The sequence below is a fragment of the Agelaius tricolor genome, unplaced genomic scaffold, assembly GCF_023055355.1.
Source record: "Agelaius tricolor isolate 1412-34295 unplaced genomic scaffold, bAgeTri1.0.p SCAF_2, whole genome shotgun sequence".
Lineage (NCBI taxonomy): Eukaryota > Metazoa > Chordata > Aves > Passeriformes > Icteridae > Agelaius > Agelaius tricolor.
This window is the reverse complement of record NW_027269262.1, coordinates 54,903,400-54,928,836: the sequence shown is the minus strand read 5'-3', so window position 1 is coordinate 54,928,836 and position 25,437 is coordinate 54,903,400. Positions and strand designations below refer to the sequence as shown.

The 25,437-nt window shown below is 34.0% G+C and overlaps 1 protein-coding gene across 4 annotated transcripts in view; it reads right to left on the bottom strand.

Annotated features, from left to right (window-relative positions):
* The window catches only part of SNTG1 (syntrophin gamma 1), a 319,739-nt gene that overhangs the window by 52,399 nt on the left and 241,903 nt on the right, over positions 1-25,437 (bottom strand). For all 4 annotated transcript variants that reach the window (XM_071419263.1, XM_071419276.1, XM_071419285.1 and 1 more), the window contains one exon: positions 18,839-18,877. In XM_071419263.1, the coding sequence (XP_071275364.1) occupies positions 18,839-18,877 (39 nt within the window). The remainder of the gene's footprint in view (positions 1-18,838; positions 18,878-25,437) is intronic.

The following is a 25,437-nucleotide window of genomic DNA, read 5'->3' as shown; positions in this document are numbered from 1 at the left end:
GTAGGAGTTTTGAACCTTTTTGCTTAGAAAGAGAAGATTAGCAGACTATTTTCAGTCACTATTTTGAACAGACTTCATCCGTAGCTACAACAGAGTTGTAGAATCCTGTAGAGTCTTACCACTACCAGCAGATCTTCTGACATAGATGTTTGAGCTAGAACTTATTCCAGCTCAAACATCAGCTGTAATTTCCTATCTATCTTGTTAATTTTGAGTTATTTAATATCAAATTCTTAAAGAGTAGAACTTGAGTCACCACTATGCCAACTTCTGGAGAACCACTGAACAGGGAGTAGACACATCAAGGGACATTTGATTTATAATCATGCCATTAGTAATAAAACACATTTTCCAGTGTGCATGGGTAAAATACTGCTACAGAAAATAGTTCAACCCATATTTCATACAGTGCTGCTCATGGGATAGATCTATTTTTAAATGTCTCTGTGAAACTAATCTCTACACTAACAAAGAAGTTATGGGACATTGCTTAAATGTCAGTAATAATAGAGTAAGGAAAATGGTAATAATTATTTAACAAAAAGGTAAAAAAGTCAACAAGTTTGTAAGTTCACCAGTGGTATGAGTTTCCCTAAAATGAATGTTTAACTGCATGTTCTATCCTCCCAGATTTTAAATGTTGTGTACCTTTGGAAAAAAAATTTACACTAGTTTATTTCTGTACTTTTGGGCAGCGAATTTTCAGCAACATTTCTTCATGGAATATCCATTAAAATTAAAATAAATAGTGTGTCTATTGCTTTTCTTTTTCTCTCTTTTTTTTTTTTTTTGAGGGGGGGATGGGACAGGGGAGGTTGTATTTTTTTATCATAACACACTGGAAATTATTAGCTTTTTCAAAATCCTCTTGTATGAAATCAACACTACTAGTCTCTGTCACAGTTTATTGGATATTTTATGGTCTATAACCAGAGAGAAGGGAGAAGGTCCATTTTTCTCTTACTACAGTGACACCTCGATACTTAATTATTTTGTCAATATCAAACACTAAAACTGTCATATAGTCTCAGGTTCAATGAAGAACATGTGTTGAAGTATCTGCTCGTTTGGTGACTAAATAAGTTCATAAAAGTCAAAAAGAAGACAGATCTGTACCACAATATTCAACCATCAAAACGAATGCCAAACACTGTCTTTTTATGCAATAACTATAAAGCCATGTTCTCTGAAATCTCATTCATTCCTGGATGAAGAACAATTCAGAAGGAAAAAAAAAAAACCCAAACAAACAACTGACTGGTAAAGTAAGAGAAGTTTAAATGATTTCACTTCAATGTTTATTCAAATTTCTCTCATTTCTGCTGTTTCATATACTATCCATAAATAAGATCCTCATCCTTCTGGCTCGACTGCAGTCTCTAGATCTCAGTGACTGAGGTGGTTTTACACAAAAGAAGTGTGAAAGTACAAACAAATTGTACTACTATGTGCAGAAGTTTGGCACATTTTCTGTCTATAACTGAAGAAAATGCATGATCTCTAATTTCTAGGAATTGAGGCATCTCAATTCAATTTAATTAATTTGTTCATCTTGATTTCTTTAAATTGGACACGCCATAAGATATCATCTTGCCTGATGATATTAAATATCCCTGTAACATTGTATGTAATCCCCTCTTAGCGTTTTTCTCTTTCATATTTCTACATCTACTATTCATCACAATAACAGGATACAGTCACTCATGCTGTGCAGAGGTATCAATATTCCACATTTGATTGATACAATACTAAAGTAGCCATGAAATTTAGAGCAATTGCTCCCTTAGATATTTCTCCTTTGCCTCTGTAGATCATGAGGAAAAATTAGATTGATTTTCCAGACAACCTGCTGTACCAAAAGTTTTATTAACAGAAAAACATTTCTCCTTCAGGCTCAATACCTGCTATTCAACACAGAGAAGAACTGTCAAGCAAAGGCTGCATGATTATAATTAGGAACATTTACAAGTTTGTTTGACTGCATGTGCGTATTCACATGTGTGGATTAAAATAGCTCAGCCTATACTCTGGGAAACAAGGCAAAACTAAACAAATACTTGATAACTACATTAATAGATAACTTTAAAGTTCCTAAAGTGATCTCAGTTTATCTAAACATATTAAACATGTGAAATTAAATAAAATATTGCTATTTTATATAAAATGAAGGTGAGAAACTGTTGAAATTTTTCACTTTTGTGGTAAGGTGATGACATTTTTGAAAGAGTTACTGGGAAATGTTCTGACTTCTAAAAAAGCTTCGACCTATAAAAACTTAGAGAAATTTATTTACTTGAAAGGGATTTTAACTTACAAAATTAATAGTTCATGTAACTTACAAAATTAGTAGTTCATGCATATATATGAACAGAAATATTGGATTAATACGATATATGACTGAGAGTTTTGGATCATATCTCAGTGTAGCTGCACATGGGGACTTGGCACATATGGCACTTCATGAAATTATGAAATTCCAGAAATTTCATTTCTGAAAATAAATGCTTAGCACAGACACGTGATGAACAGATATAAAGGCTAATCACAAACAGACAGTGCATAGCATGCTCCTTTATAAAATAAAAAAATCTAGTTAGTTTTTAATCTTATCAAGTTTTTTTGAGCCCCTATAAAACTGTTGATTGTTATCAACTAATGTGGAAGGGGTAGTGAAAACAGATTTTATCTATGATTTGCATTCCATTTAAAAGATAATTGTTGTATTCCTGGTTTCTAACTTACCTCAACAGCTCATTCTTCAAAATCAAATGGTGACACAAATTAGTTAACTTAGTGGCTGCTGGTTCAGTAAAAAAGACTCAATAAGTCATTATGGTTTATGACTTGAATCATGGACAATTTTTAAAAAAATCTATATTGAAATGATAAATGAAACAGGACAATTTCTTCAGTCAAAAATCCATAATCTTGTAATTTAGTATGTTCTTAAATCACACAGACATCCTAATCAAGCAAGATGAATTGCCATATTTTATATCAGTCCAACATATTGCTAAAAATGACTTAAATAGCCTTGACTATCAGGGTGACTTTTTCAGAGTTTTTACACATTATATTTTAGGAAGAATAGTAAGACAAAAGTAAAAGAACATTTCCCCAAAATGAAATGTAATATCTATGTGACATCATAAAAGTGAGGCAATTCAAGGATCAGAACAGATGCATTGACAGCTTTTTATCTTGCAAGTCTAATACTCATACTCACTTTATGTGAAATTGTGCTGTAGGGTGACAGGATGAACATGGGATCCAAAGACTAATAAATATGTCAGACAACACAGAGAGAAAGTAATGAGGGATGAGAAATTCATATAATGCTATCTACTCACTCTGGTTTTAATTTTCTCTGTACTTTTAAAAATAATTTTTTGTATAGTCTAAAAATTCATTATAGTCAATTGTTAGCAGAAAAACAGTAAAAAACCACACTGGAAGAGTGGGGAAAAATGGAAGAAAAAGGGTGGTCACAACGCAATCATTGGCAAAGTCTATTCTGCTTAGGAACCAGTTTAGGAAAAGGCTTAGGAATTTTATGCTGAGAAAAAAAAAAAAATTCAAAGTCAAGAGAAGAACTAATCACATAAAATTTCAAATGGATGCTAGAAAAATTTTACCCTATTTTAAATGAAGTCAAAATGTCTCCTATCCTTTTCTTCAGGTTTTTGAAAAGCCTGCTAATCTTTCCACATTTTTTTTACTTCCTGTGAAATATTTTTTTTTATTCCTCATCAAAAAAAAGTTCACTAAACTCTAGCTATCACTGACAGCTCTAAAGATCACTCAACTATAAATAGGTTATTCCATCTAAGCTTACACATGCATTGTATCTCACAACTTAATTTTCTTCTGTGGAAGAACTCACATTGTCATCTTGCTACCAGACCAAGGCTGAGTATAGGTTTTCCATTTGGCTTTGTCTTGTTCTATTTTTGAAATGACCACACAAAAATTGAGGAAATATTATCAGGTCTTAAAGTAAATTATGTCAGAGAAAACAGAAAATAGTTCTTAATTATGAAAGATGATTTTTTGCTTACCATCCAGATAAATGAAAACTGGTATCAAAGACTGAAAACAGAGCACATTTGCTTTCTTATCAAACAACATCAGAATCAGAGCAAAGACAGATGTTTACAATAGCAAAACTTGCCTGGACCTCCATAGAGATCTGTCCAAAATTAACAGTGCTGTTTGAAAAACCTGCACAACAATTTGTTACAGCCAACAGCATCCCATGAGAAAACTTTGCACATTCCCAATGAGATGTACTGGATCTTGCTAGAACTCAGGACTATATTAACTGCTGCATGCCATCACTCCCTCCACAGTTTGAAAAATGAGGGCTACATGTGGATACAGGACAGTTTTCCAAACAGGTAAAGAACTGCGTGTTGTTTTTCCAGGTTTCTTCTTCTTGTTACAATCTACTAATCCACAGAAACATTTTGGCTCACTCACTGGGTTTTTCATCAAGTGCTACATGTTAATAGTCACAGCTTATTTCAAAGCACTCATTTTACTTATTTAAGACTTTTAAGTAGCTGTTTATTGAAATAAATTCTTCTAACAACAAAGTCAATTTGAACCTTAATTGGGCAACTGTGTGCCTTTGTCAAAATGTCAACGTTAGAAGTTGGGATTTTTTGCCTCTCTTAAATTATTCAAGTCAATGCACAATTACGTGTATTTAAAATTCATTACAATTTGAATTTGTTCATTTTAATAGGGGTGATTAGCATTTAGAAAGCACAGACTTTTTCCAAGAAAGACCTTATGCAGCTGTTATTACAAAGATGGATTTGGATGCAAACTGCAGTATTAGATACCAATCTATATTAATTTCAGGAGTGTGTGTGAAATTATGAGTAGGAATCAGTACAAAAATAGCTCACGCTAGTCCTGTCTTCCAGGATATTGACTAGATAATTAAAAAAAGATAAAAAATTAGCTAGCATAGCTAGCCAGCATGTGGCAAACTCCCTGAAATTCACAAGGGATGTGTGCATTTTATACAGCATTAAGCATTTTCCTGTTAAATAGGTATGGTAGCTAGATGATGAAAAAAAAAATCTCGTATATCTAAAGTAATCTGCCTTCCTCACCTGACTGACCCTTCTCCTTCTTGTAGGCTTCTCTTATTTACTCACCAGATAACTCACCTTCCAAGCAATTTACACATCAACACAATTTAAACATCCCTGAGCAGGTTCATTTAATTACCAGGATTACCACTGAGGAGACTCATTCCTGATGACATCAGAGGCATTTTTACAGCTGCCCTGAGAGGCTTCAGATCTTCACTGATGCTCTCAACAGAGCAGCTCTCAGCAAACACTTTGAAAATGTGCATGTCTCACACATTTCCTGACTAAAATAATTACTATATATCACACCAGCATCATTTCCCCCTCCTTTTACTGTTGTATTACTGGAACCAGTAGGGTTCTGCTTTCTTTTATGGAAAAACAACAAAAAATCTTTGATATATGGCAATTTTTTAATTCCTACTTGTTAATATGGCAATTTTTAAATTCCTACTTGTTAAATTTTCACCTGAAATTGGAGGTGAAATTTAGGAACAGGTGCAAGAATGGCTGCAAATTTTAATCCAGGATGAAATTTCTGGGGGATTTTGAGGGTTTAAAATAGATAACAGTACAATACAGCAAGCTCAGCACTGATGTGAAAAGAAAGTAAACATCATTTATTTTAAAGTCTAGTAGCTTGACTGGTTTTAAGACTTGTCTTTTGATTAATGGCATTTTTTTCCTCTTCTAAATGTACACAGCATGTATTTTTCATGCCTAAAATAAAAATGGGTCAAACAAAATTATTTCAAATAATCAAGCTGGAGGGCATGATCTCTCCCTTCTGATGAACAACCTGTCACATTCATCTTTTTCACCTCAAGGAAGACTACTGAATGAAGAAAAAGATCAGAATATTACAAATCACCAGACAATGCCTTTCAGATTTTTGATGGTGCCACTGAGCAAACAACTAAATATTTATCCTTCTTAAGGACCAGGGCAAGGGAAATATTTACAGAAACATTTACTAACATTCCTAACTTGTCCCATGAGTATCTTTCAATTAGATTTCAATGACTGGCTACAGATAACTTTTGGATTTTCTTTTTCTGTTTCTGTGAAAAAGACTGGCAAGCAGAACTTGGACAGGACTAGTGCAATTTAGGCTACATGGCTGGCCCTGTGAGATCACACTGCTCATGCAGCTGCCTTGCTCACATCCTGAGCTCACTGAACTCAGCCCAAAGGAGATGGTAACATGGAAGAACCCCAAATGACTGAGCATACAGAAAATACAGATGATGGCATACAGGTTGTTTGAAATGAATTTTAGTAATAAATGTTTTGAGTTTGCATAACATCAGAATTACATTTCTATAGAATTAGATGTTTACATTTCAAAGTGCTCACAAAGCCAGAATAAACATGCAAATAATCACTGTATGCTAAAGTTGTCTTTGAAGTCTCTGGTGTTGCTTACCTGAAACATACCTGAGAGAAGTTCCTTTTTTGGTATCAATAACTTCACAAGATCTGACTTAGAAATATTTTTTTATCTTTGTGAGAACAAAGCTTGAAAACTAGTAGTTCACATATATATGTAATTATACAAAAGCTTTTTTAGACTTAAAATATTTTATTTAAATTTTGCATGGAATCAACATCAATATTCAATAGAATAAATCTATCCATGCATGCTTGTTTACATTTTCATTCTCAATAATTTCAATGGCAACTGATGAAAATAACTATTAATGCTTGCAGAATTTCTTTGACTATTTTTACTGAAGAACAATTATTTTCAGGCCTGTCTGATTATCAAAATAAAAAGACTTCTGCAAGCTGAAACTGTCCTTAAGACTTTCTCAGGGGTCTCAGAGAACAAAATCACTGCTTATAAACTCCCAGAATAATAAAAATAAATAAAACCTTCAAAAATTGAAACATTTTAGACCAGTATTACAATGCCTCTCAGAAATAAAACAATTTTTTTCAAGCACTCAATGCACGTAACTGACAGAAAAGTAAGTCAATAGGAGTTGCAATTTTATTTTCAAAAGTACAGAACATGGAAACCTCCAGGTGAGAAATTTTGCTGCATCTGCACAATGCCTTTGGAGAATCAATGTTACTATTGCCAGTTACTAACAGAGAAAAAAAAAACCCAAGAGGTGTAATAAGATTTTAATCAAATCAATAAAGAATACTCCCTAAGGTAATTTTGTATCTTATTAGCTACAGCAAATAATCCTTTGTCTAATGATTTCACAGTTTTCAAGACCATTAAGCAATAGGTCTAATTAAACTTAATTTCTAAATAGAAAGTGATAATAACTCTTCTTTATTTATAAAAAATGAACAATGCAATAAAACTTCAGTTCAAATCATATAATGCAATAAGAAATTGTAAATTAGTCCATAAATTTAGTATATAGATAACAGAAGTATTTCTTTCTCTATTAGAAAAATCAGACAGCACTTATACACTATCTTCTTTTAACTCAAAATGTATTTCAAATATATCTATAATAGAAATGAAGATCACTTTTGAAAAAATAACAGTTGAACAGATAAAACCTGGTTTTAAACAAACTGGTCCCAATGATCTTCCACTACAGCTGAATAGAGATAATGTTATGGATCACTGCTTTTCTCTCCCACCTGCCTTCAGAATCCAAACTTTCAGTCACAAAAGGCTGAAAAATAAGCTGTTTTTATAAAAACAAATAAATACTCTGCAGTTGAAATCCAGAGTAAATGCTCTGACAGACAGTGAGATTTATTCACTATGTCCATTTTCTAGCACTATGGCAAAGAAATTATGTAGCAAAGCACCACTGATGCCTTTTAGTGTTTTTTAAATTTCTCAAATACTTTTGGTGAGAGATGTTATGAAATCCCCATACTTAAAAACAGTCTCAATCTGATGGGGGAAAGTCCAGAGCAATCTGATTTATGTAGGGCATTCTCTGAGGAGGATTCTGACCAGATGACCTACAAAACCTCATCCAATATAAATTATTCTGTGATTCTTGGATCTCAAAGCAGCCATATCTGTCTTGGAATCTGTTTTAAAGTGGTCTTGACTTACTGCTCTTATAAAAACAGCTTCAGCATTGTTTTTATTACAGTTTCCCATTATTTCATTACTATATACAAACCATGCAGTAGCTCACATAATCCATCTGTAACTGCCTAGGATTTTCTAAACTTCCCCACTTTTTACCTACCTTAATTTTCAGAGGGGCCGTGTATCAAGTTTCTCACTGGAGATTTCATCCCTAAAATACACTCTGTAAAGGAATTTTTAGTACAGATTGCTTGCAGGTAAAGTACCCTTGAGAATGAAGACATTGCTCACAAGCAGCAATGAAAGATGTATCCTATCACCCCTTCTCAACTGTAAACAGGGGGAGAAAATGTTATGATTTGTGAAGGACCCTGATATACTATAGAGATTGAACAGGAAGGGAAAAAGGAAGTGAGAATTTAGATGAGACAAGAATAAAGTTGAGTAAAGGACCAAAGTAATGGTATATAACTTGCATTCTTACACATTCTTAAAGTAAATAAAATTCTTCTTGGATCATAAACAAAATAAAAATGATGCTACTCCAGAATTACTTTAATACCAGTTTGCAAACAGTGGTATTAAAATACAAATGTGTTGAGAAAGAGAACCAGAATGCAGTCCCATTCTGAAAGAGCAAGGCAGGGGAGAGGATAACTACTGCTAAAATATCCCCTTCAGAAGCTAAAAAAAAATCTTAGGGGATGATTAGATGAAGAACATTATATTCAGTATGTTCTACATGCTATTATTTTCATGCTTCTCTCCATATTCTATTTATTAACAAGATGGCATTTTGGTTCTGTTATAATAAAGATGGTTTTAATTTTCCTGGTTCTGTTTTGTTCTGTTTTTGTTCCATTATAATAAAGATGGTTTTAATTTTCCTGGTGTTTAGATTGAATCTAGGCTATCCTGAGGATTCTATAGCTGGTCATACTCTGATAGCCTGTGGCAGGGAATTAGTAGTAGTGTTCATAACATTTACTGAAATCACATTGCACTTACTTTTTGACAGTGGAGTAATGCCTGTCAGTAGTTGATTTGTCTCTAGCATCTCAGCATTTCCATGAATTTTGCAGTTTCATTGGAAAAGCTCAGTCTTTAAAAAGTACCGAGTGAGACTCATTTTGCAGTATCAGAGCTTTCTTCCACTCATTTTTTAAAATTTATTTTTAACAGAAAGTGTCCCACTATCATGTGAAATGGAGGGAAGCAACCCATAAAATTGTGTCCCAAATGAAGCCCAAATTTCAGTGTAAGATGTTGAGCCTCTCTATCCTCAGAGTTCTACAGAGGGATAAGCAAGCTCCTTCACCCTTAGAAAGATAACATAAGAATTCCTCCAATGGTGCCATCTGTCTGATTGAAGAAGTGATCCTGGCAAAATAGTTCAAGGCCCTGTGAAGTGCTAACAGTGACCTGCAGGAACATTATTTAACGATTGATGCAAACTCACAATAATACTGAGCCAGAAGTCACTCCCCTCACAAGAGAGCATCTCTTCTTTCAAGCTTTTTTTGCACTCTCAGAGGTCTAGATGCTATTTGCATAATAGGATCAGATCCTCTTCTTTCCCACTGTCTGAGTTTGGTTTTGAACAGCAGCCTACTTCAGCAGGAGGGGAAGAAGAGCTGGCTGCATTATTCCACCTACTGCCATCAGGGCAGGCGCGTGGGAGCAATAGGTTGGAGTGATGAGTGACTATTGCTTCTACTAAGCAAGTACTACAAACAGTAGGCTGTTAAACAAATAATGGGAAGCAGCAGGACTTCTGGATGTATATTTGCAGAAAACAGCCAGAAACTGTACACTACTGTATCTTGATCCTGCTGGGCTTTGTGGGTACTCTTGAGCTAGCTTAGGTGACTCTAGTCACTCAGCACTTACACACTAACAGAGCCACCAAGGCATGACTTGGGTTAGAGCAAGAAGCCCAGGCACAGAATTTCCTACCTATTTATACCTCCTCAGACCTTCAGACCTGCACACACTACATCACTTGACTTTGTTTTGGTTTTTCTGGCCCAGCATTGCTGAGTGATATTCCAGCAAGATAAAATGTTTCTTATTAAATAAATAAAGAAATAATTTTGTTGGTTGTCAGCTCCCGAGTATCATTTTTTTGACCTGACACTGCTAAATCTCTATTTGCTGTGTCATAAAATATGACAGACTTACTAAGTTTTGCTTCCAAAAACACTAAGATTGAAAGCAAATATTTTCTAATATTCTAAACATATAACAGATATTGCTCACTGAGCAGTGTCTCCTTACCAGGACATATAACTCTTTGAAAAGACAAAAAAGTGTTGTAATATTATATATTTCTAGGGGATGTTTCTGCATTTGCAATTAGCTACATTTTTTTACATTTTTTATAGCTTTCCTTCACACATTTTCAGTGATTGATACTTCTTAGTGTTTTTTCCTTTTTCATTTTTAGGTAACCCATAAATTGTCAATTGCTTTGTAGTATTATATAAATCAACTATTTTCTGAAATTCAGGTAGCAACTCTGTCACTAGTCCATGGACTATTATTGTGATGAGAGAGAAAAGATAAATGACCACCTGCAGTCCACAGAGTTCTGTTTAACCATTGTTTTTAGAAGTTCAAGAGAATAAATATTTTTCCAATCAGAAGCTATGATTTGAAGCACCAATCATCTGCACAGATGTAGAATAAGTAATGAGAAAAATGAAGTGTTATTAATTTCTCCTCTTGAAGTAAACTGTAATTAAATATACTTTATTTACACCTTTTTGAGTCCCATCTGCTCCTCCAATAGAAAATCTATAGTTAAAGTATATGCTTCATTGATTCCAATTAATTTCTTTAGATGATACAATTCCCCAAGGAATAATGCGTGTATAGGCTTACTGAACACCTTCCTTCTAGTATACTAAAATTAATGTTTTTCCTGGGAACTTTTACACTCACTTGAGGCAATAAAACAGACATTACAATAAAGCATCACAACATTTTTATTTCTAGCCTCAGCCTCCAATGAAAATTACAATCTGATCAGACAGAACAAATTCATATCTATAAGCTACAGATATTAACAATTCCTAATTTAAGGTCAGGCTAGAGGAAAAAAAGTTTCACCTATACTTAATCTTTCCAAGTATAACTGGGGGGAAAAAAAGAAAAAAAAAAAAGAAAAGAAAGACCTATTTATTTTGTGGATATCATGGAATATGCTGATTTGGAAAGAACCCACCAGGATGATTCAGTCCAATTCCTAGCCCTGCACAGAACACACCTAAGAATAGTATCATAACCATTGTCCAAAAGCTTCTTGAACTCAGACAGGCTCAAGACAGTGACTGTTTCCCACTTTTCCTTATTTTCTCTCTTTGTTACCATTTTTCAGGAACTTCTACAGGACATATGCATCATTAAGGCATCTATTTCCAATCAAGAATGCTGAAAGTTGCTTCCTGTCCCGCTGCTTTGTTGGCCTGTTTGGATAGTAGCTATCCCATCCAACCAAAAGATACATGAAAAAAAATGGAAACATTCATCTAGTAGAATAAAAGGTCCTTTCTTGGTTTAATGTTTGCTACTTATTTCCAGTTTTAGATATCTTAAATATCCAAATCCTGCAGAAAATCTGTCCTTTAAATTGAAGGCATCCCCTTCCACTGTCCCATTATGTTACATATCCCATTTCTTGGGTAAATGGCAATGTATCAGATCCAAATATGTTTAAAGTGGGATTTACTCGTGTCATGCATATAAATAGAAGATGGGGTAAAATGATGCAATAAAATCAATGCCTTTGATTGTTATTTAAACTAAGTGGTTTCTCACTGTCTGACCTCACCATAGATACAGAATTAAGCTTCTGAGGAGAACAAGTATTTGTTCATGTTATGACAAAACAGGAAGAAATTATTCCTTTGAGTACATCTGCTATGGCATTCTGATTCAGATCACCTTGGGATGCATTCAGACAGGATCAAGTTTTATTAGGATGTTAAGATCATCCTGTTGCAAAAGGTAGCAGCTGAAGGGAAAGCTCCTATTATTGTAACATAGAAATTACAGCATTCACAAAGTCAGTCTGTCAGACCTGTGTCTTTCATCTTCTAACCTAGCCACTGACCAAACAGTTGAGGTATATGACTCCTTTTGAAGCTATGGCACTATACAGAAAGACACACAAGACCTGTGGGATCAGAATGAGCCTGAATTCACACCCAAGTGTGTAAGTAGAAGGTGAAGGACCTAGTAAGAGTACCTTAATCTCAGAAACAGTGGATCAGGTTGTCCACTTCACAGTTAAATGCATTCAAGCCACAGCTATCACCCCTAAATAGGCATAAATATATAAATTTTTACTTCACATGTATTTATTTATTTATATTTATCTGCTTATTTGTTTAGAGCACCAATGTACAATAACTAGTAACTCGTCTTCTCAAACCCAAAAGTAAGTAACAATTTTTTATCTACTTATCAATTTATTGTGTAACTGTGGGACATGTCTGTTTGTTTCACTCACTTTGAAAGGTCTACAATGGAGCAAGGCATTTAGAACCCCCTCATTCACCTGCCCTATTTAAACCTTTAGTGGAGATACAGTACATTCACCCCTGTATTGACTAAAGTATGAATATACAGCCAGCACAGATGTGGTCATTGAATTTGGTCAAGAAAACCTATTCTTACTGAAAGGAATTTTCAGAGAGAGATATTAAGATTGCAGGTGGGAGGAAAAAAAAGCTTATACTTGTAACACTAATGAGTTAGATGAGTTAGTACTAGAAAAAAAAATACAAGAAAATAAATGAGAAAAATATGTAAATGAGGATGAAATTCCACTTGAGGCAAAGTTGAATTTCCTGGACATGAAGAAAGTATTTGATGCACAGCTTGAGACTTACATTTTGAGATTTAAATAAGAACTTGATCTAATCACTCTTTTGTATCATCTAAATTTCCAGCAGGTGTCCCATTTACTTTCATCCTCTCATGAGCTATAAGGTATGCAGCCCTAGGACAGAAGCATTGCTATCCAATAACTGCATCAAGTGACTCACAACATGAATTTTATCTAGCTCATCAGGTAATCAACTAGCTTCAGGAAGCTGTCTGACCTTCCTCTCAAAAGTCAACATGGTTTCCTCAGCTTAAAGTCTTTAACAACCTACCATGTGTATTGCCCTTCTAAAAATTTTTATGCCCTGAACTTCAGAAGCTATTCTAAACTACAATGTATAAGGAAGAAAAATCTTTTATTGGCCACAGGAAGCAAAGTTTTTATAACAAAGACTGCCTCAGAAGCATCTAAAACAATTACAGAAACTGCTCAGGGAAAAATATTTCATGTCAAGCACTGAAACTTTTTGATATAGATAGATATATATATAGATCGAGATATTCAGTTTATTTTACAGAAAGTTCAATTAAATATCAATAAGCAACATAAGCCTTTCAAGGGTATATGTTATGCAGCAATAATCCATGCTGAGTGCCACAAATGACTGACAATGGCAGGGAATTAGCCCAACACAATTTACACCCTATTGCGTACTTCTGCTTAATTTAACAGCAAGAACTCAGCTTCCCCTGTGTGTTTCTATAATCATTTAACAATAGAAGCTTCATTCCAGAGATTTTCCTTCAAAATAAACCTGATCAAATCCTTACTGTGACAACAGATGGTGACAGAGCAGATGTATCATTTCATCTGAAAGTTCAGCAACTGTCAGTCAAGAGCTGCAGGATGGCTACTCTGAGGTACCACAGAACAGAATATTGGAAAATAATTAATTCAACAGACATGCAAAATTAGGAAGGAAAAAAACAGAAAAAAAGAATATACTAAGGAGAAGGGAAAAAAGGGACTGGTCTTAATGAACTTCTAGAACAGACTTGTTTTCTTTTGAGGACATGTCATATTTCAGAACTCTCTGCTTAATCACTGCATTTTAAAAATACCAATACAACAGCAATGGAGCCTATTACTCTGCAATTAGTAATTTAAAAAAGAAAGGTATGTGTTTTATTTCATACAGGTGTTTATCTATAGAATATATGTTGTCCCATCAGTCCTATCAATTCACCTGAGCAATGGAATTCACCTTTTCAGAAGCAATAGAGATGCAACACATCTCTATGTGTTGTGTCTCTAAGCAAAGAACACTGGCTTGATTGACAGGCAAGACAGTCACCATGATATTTGTGTGTACTCACCTTTATATGGTAAATATAAGTTAGGCTTTATTAAATAAACTCACCGAGTCAGACTTTTAGAATTGATTTTAAATGAGATTGTTCTTGCTGTAGAACTTTAATAAATCTGGACAACAAACGCCCTACTGAAGCAGAATATGAGGTGATGCAACACAGCTGATCTGGTGCAGATGTGTATAGCTCTTTTTATTACATTTTATAGGAAGTAAAAGGAAATGGGTATAACCATGTACATTTTTGAATGACATCAGATGTATCCCATCACCCCATTCTTGGCCATCAAGAATGTAAAATATTATCTGCAAAACAGGGTTCTTGACTGTGGAATCTGACACACACAATGATACCCCAGTTTCTGGCCTTAGTGGCATCAGTTCATTATGCCATGATCTTGTTTTAAAACTGAGTTAAACACAGTTAAACACTCTTTATGATTCTCACATGATTCTCATTATTAACTGTCCACTTTGAACAGACCAGCTACCAGTTCTTTTCCCATAAAGCAGTAACATTCTAGAGGGACACATTATCCTTAAAAGTTAAAACTATTTAATGAAAAATTCCTATCTTCTGTAGATAGAAGTATTTCAAAAAGTCTCATGCTACTTGTGGAAAAAAAAGAAATAGTGCTCAAAAAAAAAGGATTATAGCATTCTTCCCCATTATACTTTTTTTGGTGAATTCAGCATATGAAAGGTGGAGGGTCATACCCTTTATACTCATCCTAACAGAGATGAGACATACAACATAGGAAAAGGAAGTTTAAAATACACTCCTCTGCCATGATGCTTTTATCTGTTTCATGTGAAACCTTGGGATTTGACTGTTGCCCATGCAGTAGAGAAGCGTCTATTTCTTACATTTGTGAACATGTATGTGAATGTAACAATAATCAATGAAATGAAAAATCTACTCCCCGAATTTGCCACGTGCGATGTCTGCTTTGTACCACTGCCTTGCGGAGTGAAATGAGAGCCAGAAAGTTCTGACTTTCCCAGCTGCAGTTTATGAACATTTTACTTGTTCATGTAGGGAGAGGAAGAGGTGAACTGCAGCCTGACTAAGATTTCTATCTAAACTTGAATTCCACTGTGTACCTAAGCCAGATGTTGCCAATTCATCCTCCTGGCATGGCAACCAGTAAAAGCCAAATCACAATGAATCCCAAATAGAAAATGAGAGTTATAAAACGTAGTAAAATCTCTACTAGCTGGAGGCTGCATTTGGTTTCTCACACTGAAAAGGATCAGAAGGCTTTATAAGGATTGCCTAATTTTCATTTCTTTAGATGCTATCAAGTCAATTTTCAGCCAAGATCAGCACATTTGCAAATTCATTGTGGACTATGAAAAGACTGGGAATTGAAAAGGAATGGGCAGTGCTTGTTGTCATTACACCACCACAGTTTACTACCTGTCATTTGGAAAGATCTAGCAGGGAGTTGATGCTGCCTTTCAAAACTCACCTGCCTAATGATGGCTCTCCCAGGATCTGACATTTGCTGTAATCAGTGTAACAGCTCAACAGAGGTCAGGAGTTCCAAGAAAAGGAAACATGCCCATGTTTCCACTCTCATCTTGGCTGATCAACTAGAGAAGCCTCTGGCTCGAGCCTTGAAATATTCCAGTCTTTCTGCCTCTCTGCTAGGAGTTCTATATAATTTTTTCTCTGAATTTATGGAAATTTTGTTGACAACATCATATTTCTTAGTGCATATTTGAAATATTTGGTATATTTTGAGTCCAAAATAAATTTTTTTCTCAACTACTTGCTATTATACTCTTAAGTGTTACTATTTACATCCAATGCATGCAGTTCCAATATAGAAAACACAACTAATTTTCTATTTTTTACCATTTCAAGTGTTCTTTTCATCACTGTCAACTCAGAGAGGGGGAGCTTTATTTCCCTTTTGCCCCACAATCCTCTTCAATTTTTTTTTGTCTGTGGGGTCCAGGACTTTTTGCACCATCTTTCCATCACTATTAAATGTACTACCACCATTCTGAGAACTTCTTATTGTTTCATGCTGTCCAAATAACTACCACCTTCTTATCAATACCCATCACCTTTGATCCTTAAATTTTAATTAATAGATCTTATCTTTCTAATGATTTTCCAGACAAATCTACTTTCACAATTACTGCATTAAAGGAAAGCTGCCACATTATGGACAGTCAACAAGTCTTTTCTAATTACTTTTTCTTTCATCTTTTTAACTTGCTGCAACATTGAGATGTTTGGATAACACTTCTGGAGTTACAGCATCTTACACACCTTTTCAGGTACATTTGTTTCCTCGTTGTAATGCTAATATGTCTGTCTGTGCTCCTATTGTCTTCTCCATATCAAGAATATTTTCATTAAGGAATCCTGAGGGTTGTTTCCTTGACTCTAGTTTGACAACTGTCTTCCCTTTTTACTTAACTAATTAAAATCCACATATATATATATATATATATATATATATATATATATATATATATATAAATTCTAAGTGAAAAAACCTTCAATTACCCTGCCAGTGCTCATTAAAAAAAAGCTGTGGGTATTTGTTAAGTGAAATTAAATAGATACAACTTTTTTTTTTTAAAAAGTATAACTGGATGAAGACACCTTTCAAGTTCATTATGTGCTTGTAGGAAGAAGTTAAAATTAGCTGTTTAACTGCTTAGAAAAGAATTTATTTTATTTTAAAAAAAATCAAGATGGCAAGACTATTTGAGATGGTATTTTAATTTTTAGATAAATGATGTGTTGATATAACAAGTAAAGAGTCCTGTTTCTTCTCTGCATACCATGTTGATACTTGCTGCACATGAAGACAGAAATTAACCTTACATCTGTGTAGCCTTTTCTGACTCTACTCAAAAATATTATTTAAGCATTTCATTAAAATTAGGTCATTTCAATTAAATTAGATTTTGCCTAACTTCCTTTATGATAAAAAACTACAACCCTCTCTACATAAGGTAAGCCAAAAAGGAAATCTGGTTTTGAATTCAATGTTCCCTAAAATTTGAGACATCCACAGATAAGTAAACCTTTTTCTTCTCCAGTATTTGACAGGCAACAAGACCCTACCAGTCTCGCTGCTAATCAAATCAGCCTCCCTTTCCAGTTTGACCTTTTGACTGAGTTTCTTGAAGTGCTCCACAGTAATTCCTTTGGAGTATAATGATCGGTGCTGATGAGAGGTGAATGCATTATAATTGCAGGCTGTCCTGACAAAGATCATGGCCAAAAATCTTTTCAAGCCAGGAAAGATATTTTTGCTTTCCACAGGAGTTCTAATGAAGAATAAAATGCCTTGTTGACCCCATGTGCCAAGGGCGCAAAAACAGCAGAGATCCCTAAATTATATGTTAGAGTGGTGGAACATTTTAACTGTTGTTTATATACTTTTTGTCTTTATTTTTTACAGTAATAAAATCAAAGAGGTAAGTTCAGGGTGAACCATAACAGTGAAAATGGAACCAATTAACTGCTTTTTGTTCATTAGGCAATATCTTATTCCTTCTTTTGAGATAGGAGCATATCTTTGCACTCTCTGCATCTGATGTTACACAAACTATTATGAAAATTCCCAAATGCAAATGCTAACTTCATCTATTGTAGCTTCATTTATACTTACCCATATAGTTGTTATTATTGTTAGTATTAGTGGTATTATATTATTTTCTTAAAGTTTTTACATTTGTGCATGTTCCCATGAAGAAAACAGAAAACAAAATAGAAGTATCTCCTGCCTTTGAGTTACACTCATTGCAATTCCATATATATAAAGTTGGACCAGAGAAAGGGAACTGAGAAATATGTTCACTAACTGAAGACTTGGTGTAAGGGAGGTGAAAGCACTTTTCTTCCTCAAATCTCTCCTCTTGAAGGTGACTTTACAGCTCAGTCCTATACATATTTCTCTCCTTGTATGAGGAAGCAATTTTTTCCTTCTTATGAATCAGGTTGCTCTGTTTCCTCTTACCACGTTTCTTTGTGTGGAAATTATCATTTATATAATTAATAGTTGTCATACACAACATATACATACTTAACTGTTCAGTGTACTGAGTTTTACTTTGGTAATTTTTATTCATATTCTGTTTAAATAGTTGTGCAAATATTAATTTTTTATGACTGAATTTGTCAATAGGCCAAAAAAAAAACCCATACATTTTCAGAATTTTGAAACATTTATTTATTCTGGTTAATTCTGTAAAGGATAATGATAACAGTTCTCTTTTATAGTAAAATTGGTAAAACACAATCTGAAGAAAAGAATATACACCTGCATCAAATAGGTTAATTTGAAAAGATTAGATATGTTCTTACTTTGGTGAAACACTCCAATTCCCTTTGAGTTGAGAAAGTAAAAACACCAAGGTACTCTCTAAAGAAAATCTAATGAGAATTCTTCAGGTAGGATAATGAACAGCTACCACAAAAAAATAAAGATAGTTCAAGTGAGAATTAGAATTATAAGTTTAAAAAGCTCAAATGTTCTTTTTCTTACCTGCTGGTTTACGGGAAAATTCCTGTTGATTTTTTTAATCTATAAAAATGAATAAAGAAATAGATTAATACTCAGTCACTAGGATGAAAAACAAAACAAAAAAACCCCAAAAACTGGATTTTAGATACATATATTAGATTCTCCTGTCTAAATTATGCTTGCAAAAAAGAAAATAAAATCTCCTGCAGTAAAGGAACTGAAATCTTTGGCAAGCTCATTTGAACAATGGGATATTTCTGTGGTTACTGTGGTTCATTTTGCTGTTTAGATCCCAGAAGAGGTGCATACACACAAAATTATTTCTAAATTCTGAAACACAATGTAATTTTCTTTTTTTTTTCTTCTTATTAGAAGATATAAAATCAACTAGAATATTTAACTCTAAATAAAATTATTTCAGAGCAACTTACTGCCAACCACCAAAGTCATCAATCTCTAAGCAAGTTCCTTTCCTTAAGGAATGATGAACATTTGGGTTGGAACAACTTTGGAAACATCATTTATTCTACCCTTTTATCCTAGGTGCAAAATCAAGTATGCAAAATCAGTTCTGATAATTGTTCAAGTAATTTTTTCTTAAAACATTCAACAATATCCCTAGGTGAAAAGTAACAAGAAAACCAGGATGAGACACCTAATTCCTGATGAGTTTCTGTTTAGCCCTGCAGTTCATGGACTCCCTCTGAACAAACATTGCCAGCTTTCTGACACGAGTGTCCAATACAAAGAGAATTATGTGTAGAACATACCCATTCCTACCATTACTAGAAGAAAAATGTTAGTTTTTAAGCATAAGCTCTGAAAGCTTTTGACAACCTAGTAAATCTAAAACCTAGTACATCATAACAGATACCTAATACCTAGAATAAAAACATATTTAAATTGAAGACATTGTCAACTAGGTCTCTATATGGAATGTAACTGAATGATCTGGAAAGCCCTGAAACCACTATATAACATAAAACTGCTTCAACCAACCTGCAACATCTTTTTAGAAGAAAAGAAGAATCACCACTGAATTTCCCCCAGTGTTTACAATATTGTCCCTAAACAAATACATGCAGAGATGTGAGTGGCAATGTGTTTTGCAGACTTCAGAACCAGGCTGCAGTCACAAGCTCTTTGAATTCCTCATGCAAATACTGAGCAAGTGTCACTGGCATCCCACAATTTTGCTATGAAAGGATAATTCCCACTGTCAGGAACATGCTGGCACACAATTTCAGTTGGTTTTCAAATGTATCCTCCATCAAAAGTGTCAGAAGAACATTTCTACCCTTCCTTCTTTCTTCAATGCTAGTTAAGGAGAAGCATTAGAGGAACAAGGTCATTCAAAAGACAAAGAAATAGTATAAAATAAATCCATACAAGATACCAACTATCTAATGTGATTTTTTAAAATAAAAAGCAGATAAAACCCACATTTTTTGACCTAAAAAATACTTGAAGACTTCTGGGATTTATTCCTGAATCAAATATTAATTACTCCAGCATGATAAATTCCTATTTGTGTTAGTAGAAACTATTAAAGTCCTTGTGAAAACCATGTATTTTAATCTAAGTAAAGACTACAGCTAATAGCCTGAAAATTTTAAGTCTTGAAAGTACAATGTTAAGAAAAAGAAATTTTACTTTTCTAAACAAAATACTGTAAATATTTACTTAGTGGCAAGTTACAGTTATATATCAAATAATTTAGGAGTGTTTTTATTTACTTCAAACATAGAGACTGCATTTTTTTAATAAAGTACATTAGGTGCATTGTGTGCTGTTAATGTTCTTCTAAAATGTAAATACATACTTGAAACATAATTTTCTCATTCAAAAATTTCCAGCTCATTTTCTAAAGTACAATCTAAGCACCTACATTACATGGTTGTTTTAACTGCTGTTATTTTGATTAACTAAAACAACTATGTTTATCTTTCAGGTAATAAGGTGATTTCTTGAAATGCATTATTTTTAATTCTTTTACAGAAACTTCAAAACTGTATTATAGTTGTTCAAATCTACCTGAAACTAAAAATTGTTAAGTATGATTAATTTTAGGAACACCTAAATGCTTATCATTCATGTGCATCACTATTGAACATTACAGAATAAAAAAGTTCAACAATTAGGCAGCACACATACGTTCTTCCCAGCCTGTTACAATGTATATTAAGTAAAATTTAATTTCCAGACCTAAATTATTTGGTAATTAAAACCTAAAAGTAAACATTTTCCAGAAATTAAAAAAAGAGAAAAAAATCTTCAATTACTTTACTGGTTATCTAAAAGAGAAATGTTGCTTCAGTCTTCCAACTTTATTGAACCCATTGTAATACTACTATGTGTTATTAAGTACAATCATAGCACACAGAACTATGTAACTAATGCAATTAAATAAAATTTGTTTTCATCAGTACAATACTCTGCATGTATATACATGAATGTAATATTTCTAAATAAAACACACCAGCAGATACTATACTAAAAAACAGAGGCGTTCTGAGAATATTATTTAGAAAGATGTGTTTGTGCGGAGCAATTAAAAATCAAAATGGCACAAAAGGAGACAGAAGAAGAAGCTAGAAAACAGACTCTTGTCTGAAGGCAAAGACAATGTAGGCTGATTTGGAGTTAGCAAGAACTACCTGCTTCTGCTTCAAGCACAAACAAACAGGTGCTGAGGGATGATATTCTATTCTGATTCAATTTCCATGAATGCAAATTAGGAGGAAAAAAAATCTAAGAACACCATAGCGAGAGTAATTTGGGAATTAATGATCAATTCAAGGTGGAAGGAGGAGGAAGGAGTCAGAAATAAGGTCTCTGCAGTATCTTGCATCTGACAAGGAAAGAGATAAGCGCTGCTAATACAAGACCAATAATGGTATCATAGAAACATAGAATGGTTTAGATTGGAGGGAGCATTAAAGATCATCTAGTTCCAACCCTCTACCATGGTCAGGAACACCTCTAGACCAGATTGTTCAGAGCTCCACCCAGAGCTCTGGCTTTGAAAACTTTCAGGGATGGGAAGAATATATTTTAGTGAGAGCTATCAAAGAAGATTGGTTCAAAATATAACTGATTGTTAATGGTACAAATACGTTTTACTAGATATGTTCCAAAAATTCATCTCACAGTATGTATGTTTGGACATCACAGACATGAAGAATACTGGGCAGGGAGATGATTTGAAGTGGAACATAATGAAAAATGTCCCATGGCCAAATTCAGTCATTTTTATGCACTAGATAGTGCAACCACAGATGGATATTTTCACAGTGATGGCTGTGCCTGCTCTGAAGAGGAAACAAACAAGAACATGGAACACAGCACTTCTCAGCAGGAACACAAATGAGCAAGCCTTGGCTTCAGGTGTGCACAATGATTGCAAATGTTTGGGCTTTTTAGTTTTTATTATTTAAAAGTCTTTGTGCCAGAGAAGCAGTAATACAGAATACTGTTCCATACTATTATCTTTTCCCATTAATTGTAGCCTATTATTGTTGCCCTCTTCTGAAATGCAGCTGATTAAGCTCATAAAAGCTCAGTTTTAAATTTTCACATTCAGTTAAAGCTGAACTGAATCGTTCACTCCTCTGAGAGATACCATTTCAGAACTTCTTCGGGCCCATAGCACAGCAGAAATATTTATTTTCAGTTTCCATATGAGGATTTTAAAGTGCAGTTTGAAAGCTACTATTTATTAGGGTTTTTTTTCCCTTTCTTACCTATTTATATTAATGAAATTTGCTATTCCAATTTAATCACAGGATGCCCATGAGATGATGAGGAAATGTATCTTTCAATAAGAACCAAGTACTCTTAAAAGTAGTAGGATCAAGAGATTTCAGGTTTCTCGAACCCTTAAAAAATTAAATAGAAGCAATCAGATGTTTGAAAACTCTATGTGTACCACACTTCCTTCGATCCTATTTCATTATAAACCATACTGTAAATTAGACTCAAACTTCTAAAAGGATAATGGGAAAGATGATTAATAGACAATTAAGATTCAGGTAATACATCCAGTCCTCCAGAAGAAAGAATAAGAGAGTAGGTGTTAGTTGTTAGGACAGAGATCCTGACAGAGACCATTCCACTGGAGTACCTAGGGGAACAGCTAAGGCAACATATGAAACAAGTGGGCACCAGTGCCTGCTCAGCCTTTTGCTGACTTAGGCAGTAAATAAGATACTCCCCACAATTTCACATATTATTTGATCTCTCATTTTCTTGCAGTCTGTAGATATCATATAATTTTGCAGGTCACAGTCATTTTCCAATTTAAAAGAACCTTTTATTTTTTTAATTTATGCTAGCCATTTTTATGGATTTCCCCAAACAATTTAGACTCTCTAACCTTCTCTATCAATTGTTTGCACTACACAACTGCTGACTCACATTCATTAGCAGGTTATTAAAATAGAATAGCTTGAGAAGAACATAAATTCATTACATAGTTCTTCATCTCATGCATAGAGATGAAGACAAGCAACAATACAGTTTGTGCTATTGGGATGTTAAGTGATTTCAAAGAGGAAGCCAGATCATTAAAATTCGGAAAAAACCATGAGTCCGTGCTGTGATAATCTTATGTTAATGGATAAGAAAGAGTACATAACACTTCAAATTACTAGTCAGCTAGTCTTACTTTCTGTCCTTGCTAGGTTTTTATTTACTCAATGGGATAGGTAAGTTGTGGCAAGATTGTGAAATTTTGTTGTACAAGAGTTTATGTGCTTTGAAAGAATCAAAGAAGATTTGAAAGAAGCATGCAACAGCCCCCACAAAATACATCATATATTGGTGAATGCATTCAAATATATGTATAATTGCCTGTAGAACAAATATAGCAATTCTTGGTGCTGGTTTTGCAAGCTGCAGTAGATTTTAGAATTCACACTAAAAATCCGTATAAGCTAAGTTATGCAAAATGATCAGTCAATATGTTCTGGAAAATATGGGAGCACAGGAAGTATTTAATTCACATCTGCCTCTTGACCTACCAGTGATGGCACCATTCTCTGTCATGTGTTGATCATATTTAACCAGCTGAATGGTTCAAAGGATAAAAGATTAGGATTACTTCCATCATTCCTAGCATTTTCATGTCCTAGTTGGATTTTTGTCAAGACTAGACACAGTGGATTGGAAACACACTCAGCCTGAAGGAACTCAGCATCAACTTCCTTGAAGGAAGAAAGGGAAAAACTCCAGAATGTATGAACAGTTACATAGAGGAGAGGCTTGATTCAACACTGAATAATGCATAAGCACAAGCATGACCTCTGCTTTCCAGTCTGTTCCTATAGATACCTGCAGGCTGAGTCATCCTCACTACAGCTCCTAGATGAGAACAAAAGTGAGAACCAAGATGATATGTTTCAGCTTATATAATCAATGTTATAAAATCTCTCTTGCGAGTCAAAAAATTAAAAAAAAATTATGAAATATTTGTAAAGTTTATAGACAATGAGGACACAGTAGACATTATTCAGGAAGTCCCTAATCAGCTGTCTGAAGAAGTCCTAAAGTAGCAGATGGCTGGAAAGACAAAATGAAATATAACTATTCTTTTGTTATTACCAGATACAGGACTAAATGGATCTTTATTCTGGTACAATTTAACAGTTCTCATGAATCATCTTAATCCATATGGAAACTAAAATGTTCCATTTTAATTCTATATAGGAGTAGAAGAAGAGAGGCCTGAGATAATCTTGAGATCACATTTGGAAAGCAGAACTGAACAAGCTTCCTTTTAAATCCTACTGACTGCCTTTATTGGCCAGCTGTACAAAAGAAGCAGAAAGCTTCCATATTTTGGTGAGTTCCAATAAATACAGGTATTTGATAAATAGTTTTGGGGACAAAAAAATATAGCTACTAAAACTCAGGAATGCACCTCCAAAAACAGAAGGAGATGAATACAAATCATTCCTAAGAGAGGTGTTGAGCTTTTGAAAGAAAATATTTATATATTGAGAGTTGTTAGTAATTTAGGACATGTAAAAGTGCTATCAAAGCACAAATGGCCATCTGAAATGTGATCACAAACCTGCATATTATTAAACCTTTTTCTTTCTCACTCAAAGAGATTCAGTAATACATTGAACAGCACAAGCACAGAAGTAATGGATGGATATCAGAAAGAAATACCAGATTTATGCCTATTACATGGAAGAATAATGGGAGCCCTAAGGACAAAACCACAAAACCTACTCTTCAAACATCTGTGAGGTTCCAACAATAGGACTGCAATTAATTTTACTCCAATTAAAATTTTCTTTTTTAAAAAGCATTGTGCTTTTTTTTTACTTGACAGATAAATGGCATCACTTAATCCTGCAATATTTAACAGCCATTCTTAAAACCAAATGTCACCTTAATGACAATATTTCTATTGTGCCTCTTTAAAGAAGATACTTGTGCTACAAAGAGTTTTATAACAGTGAATCTCCATAAATAAAATACCAACAGCAACATGCATACTATTAGAGACACTGAAAACAAATTAAATCCAGTGCCTGAAGAAGCTATTAGGGTCCCATCTGAAAGTAAGAAACATTAGTCTCTGTACTGAAGACTTATTAGAAGGACTGTGA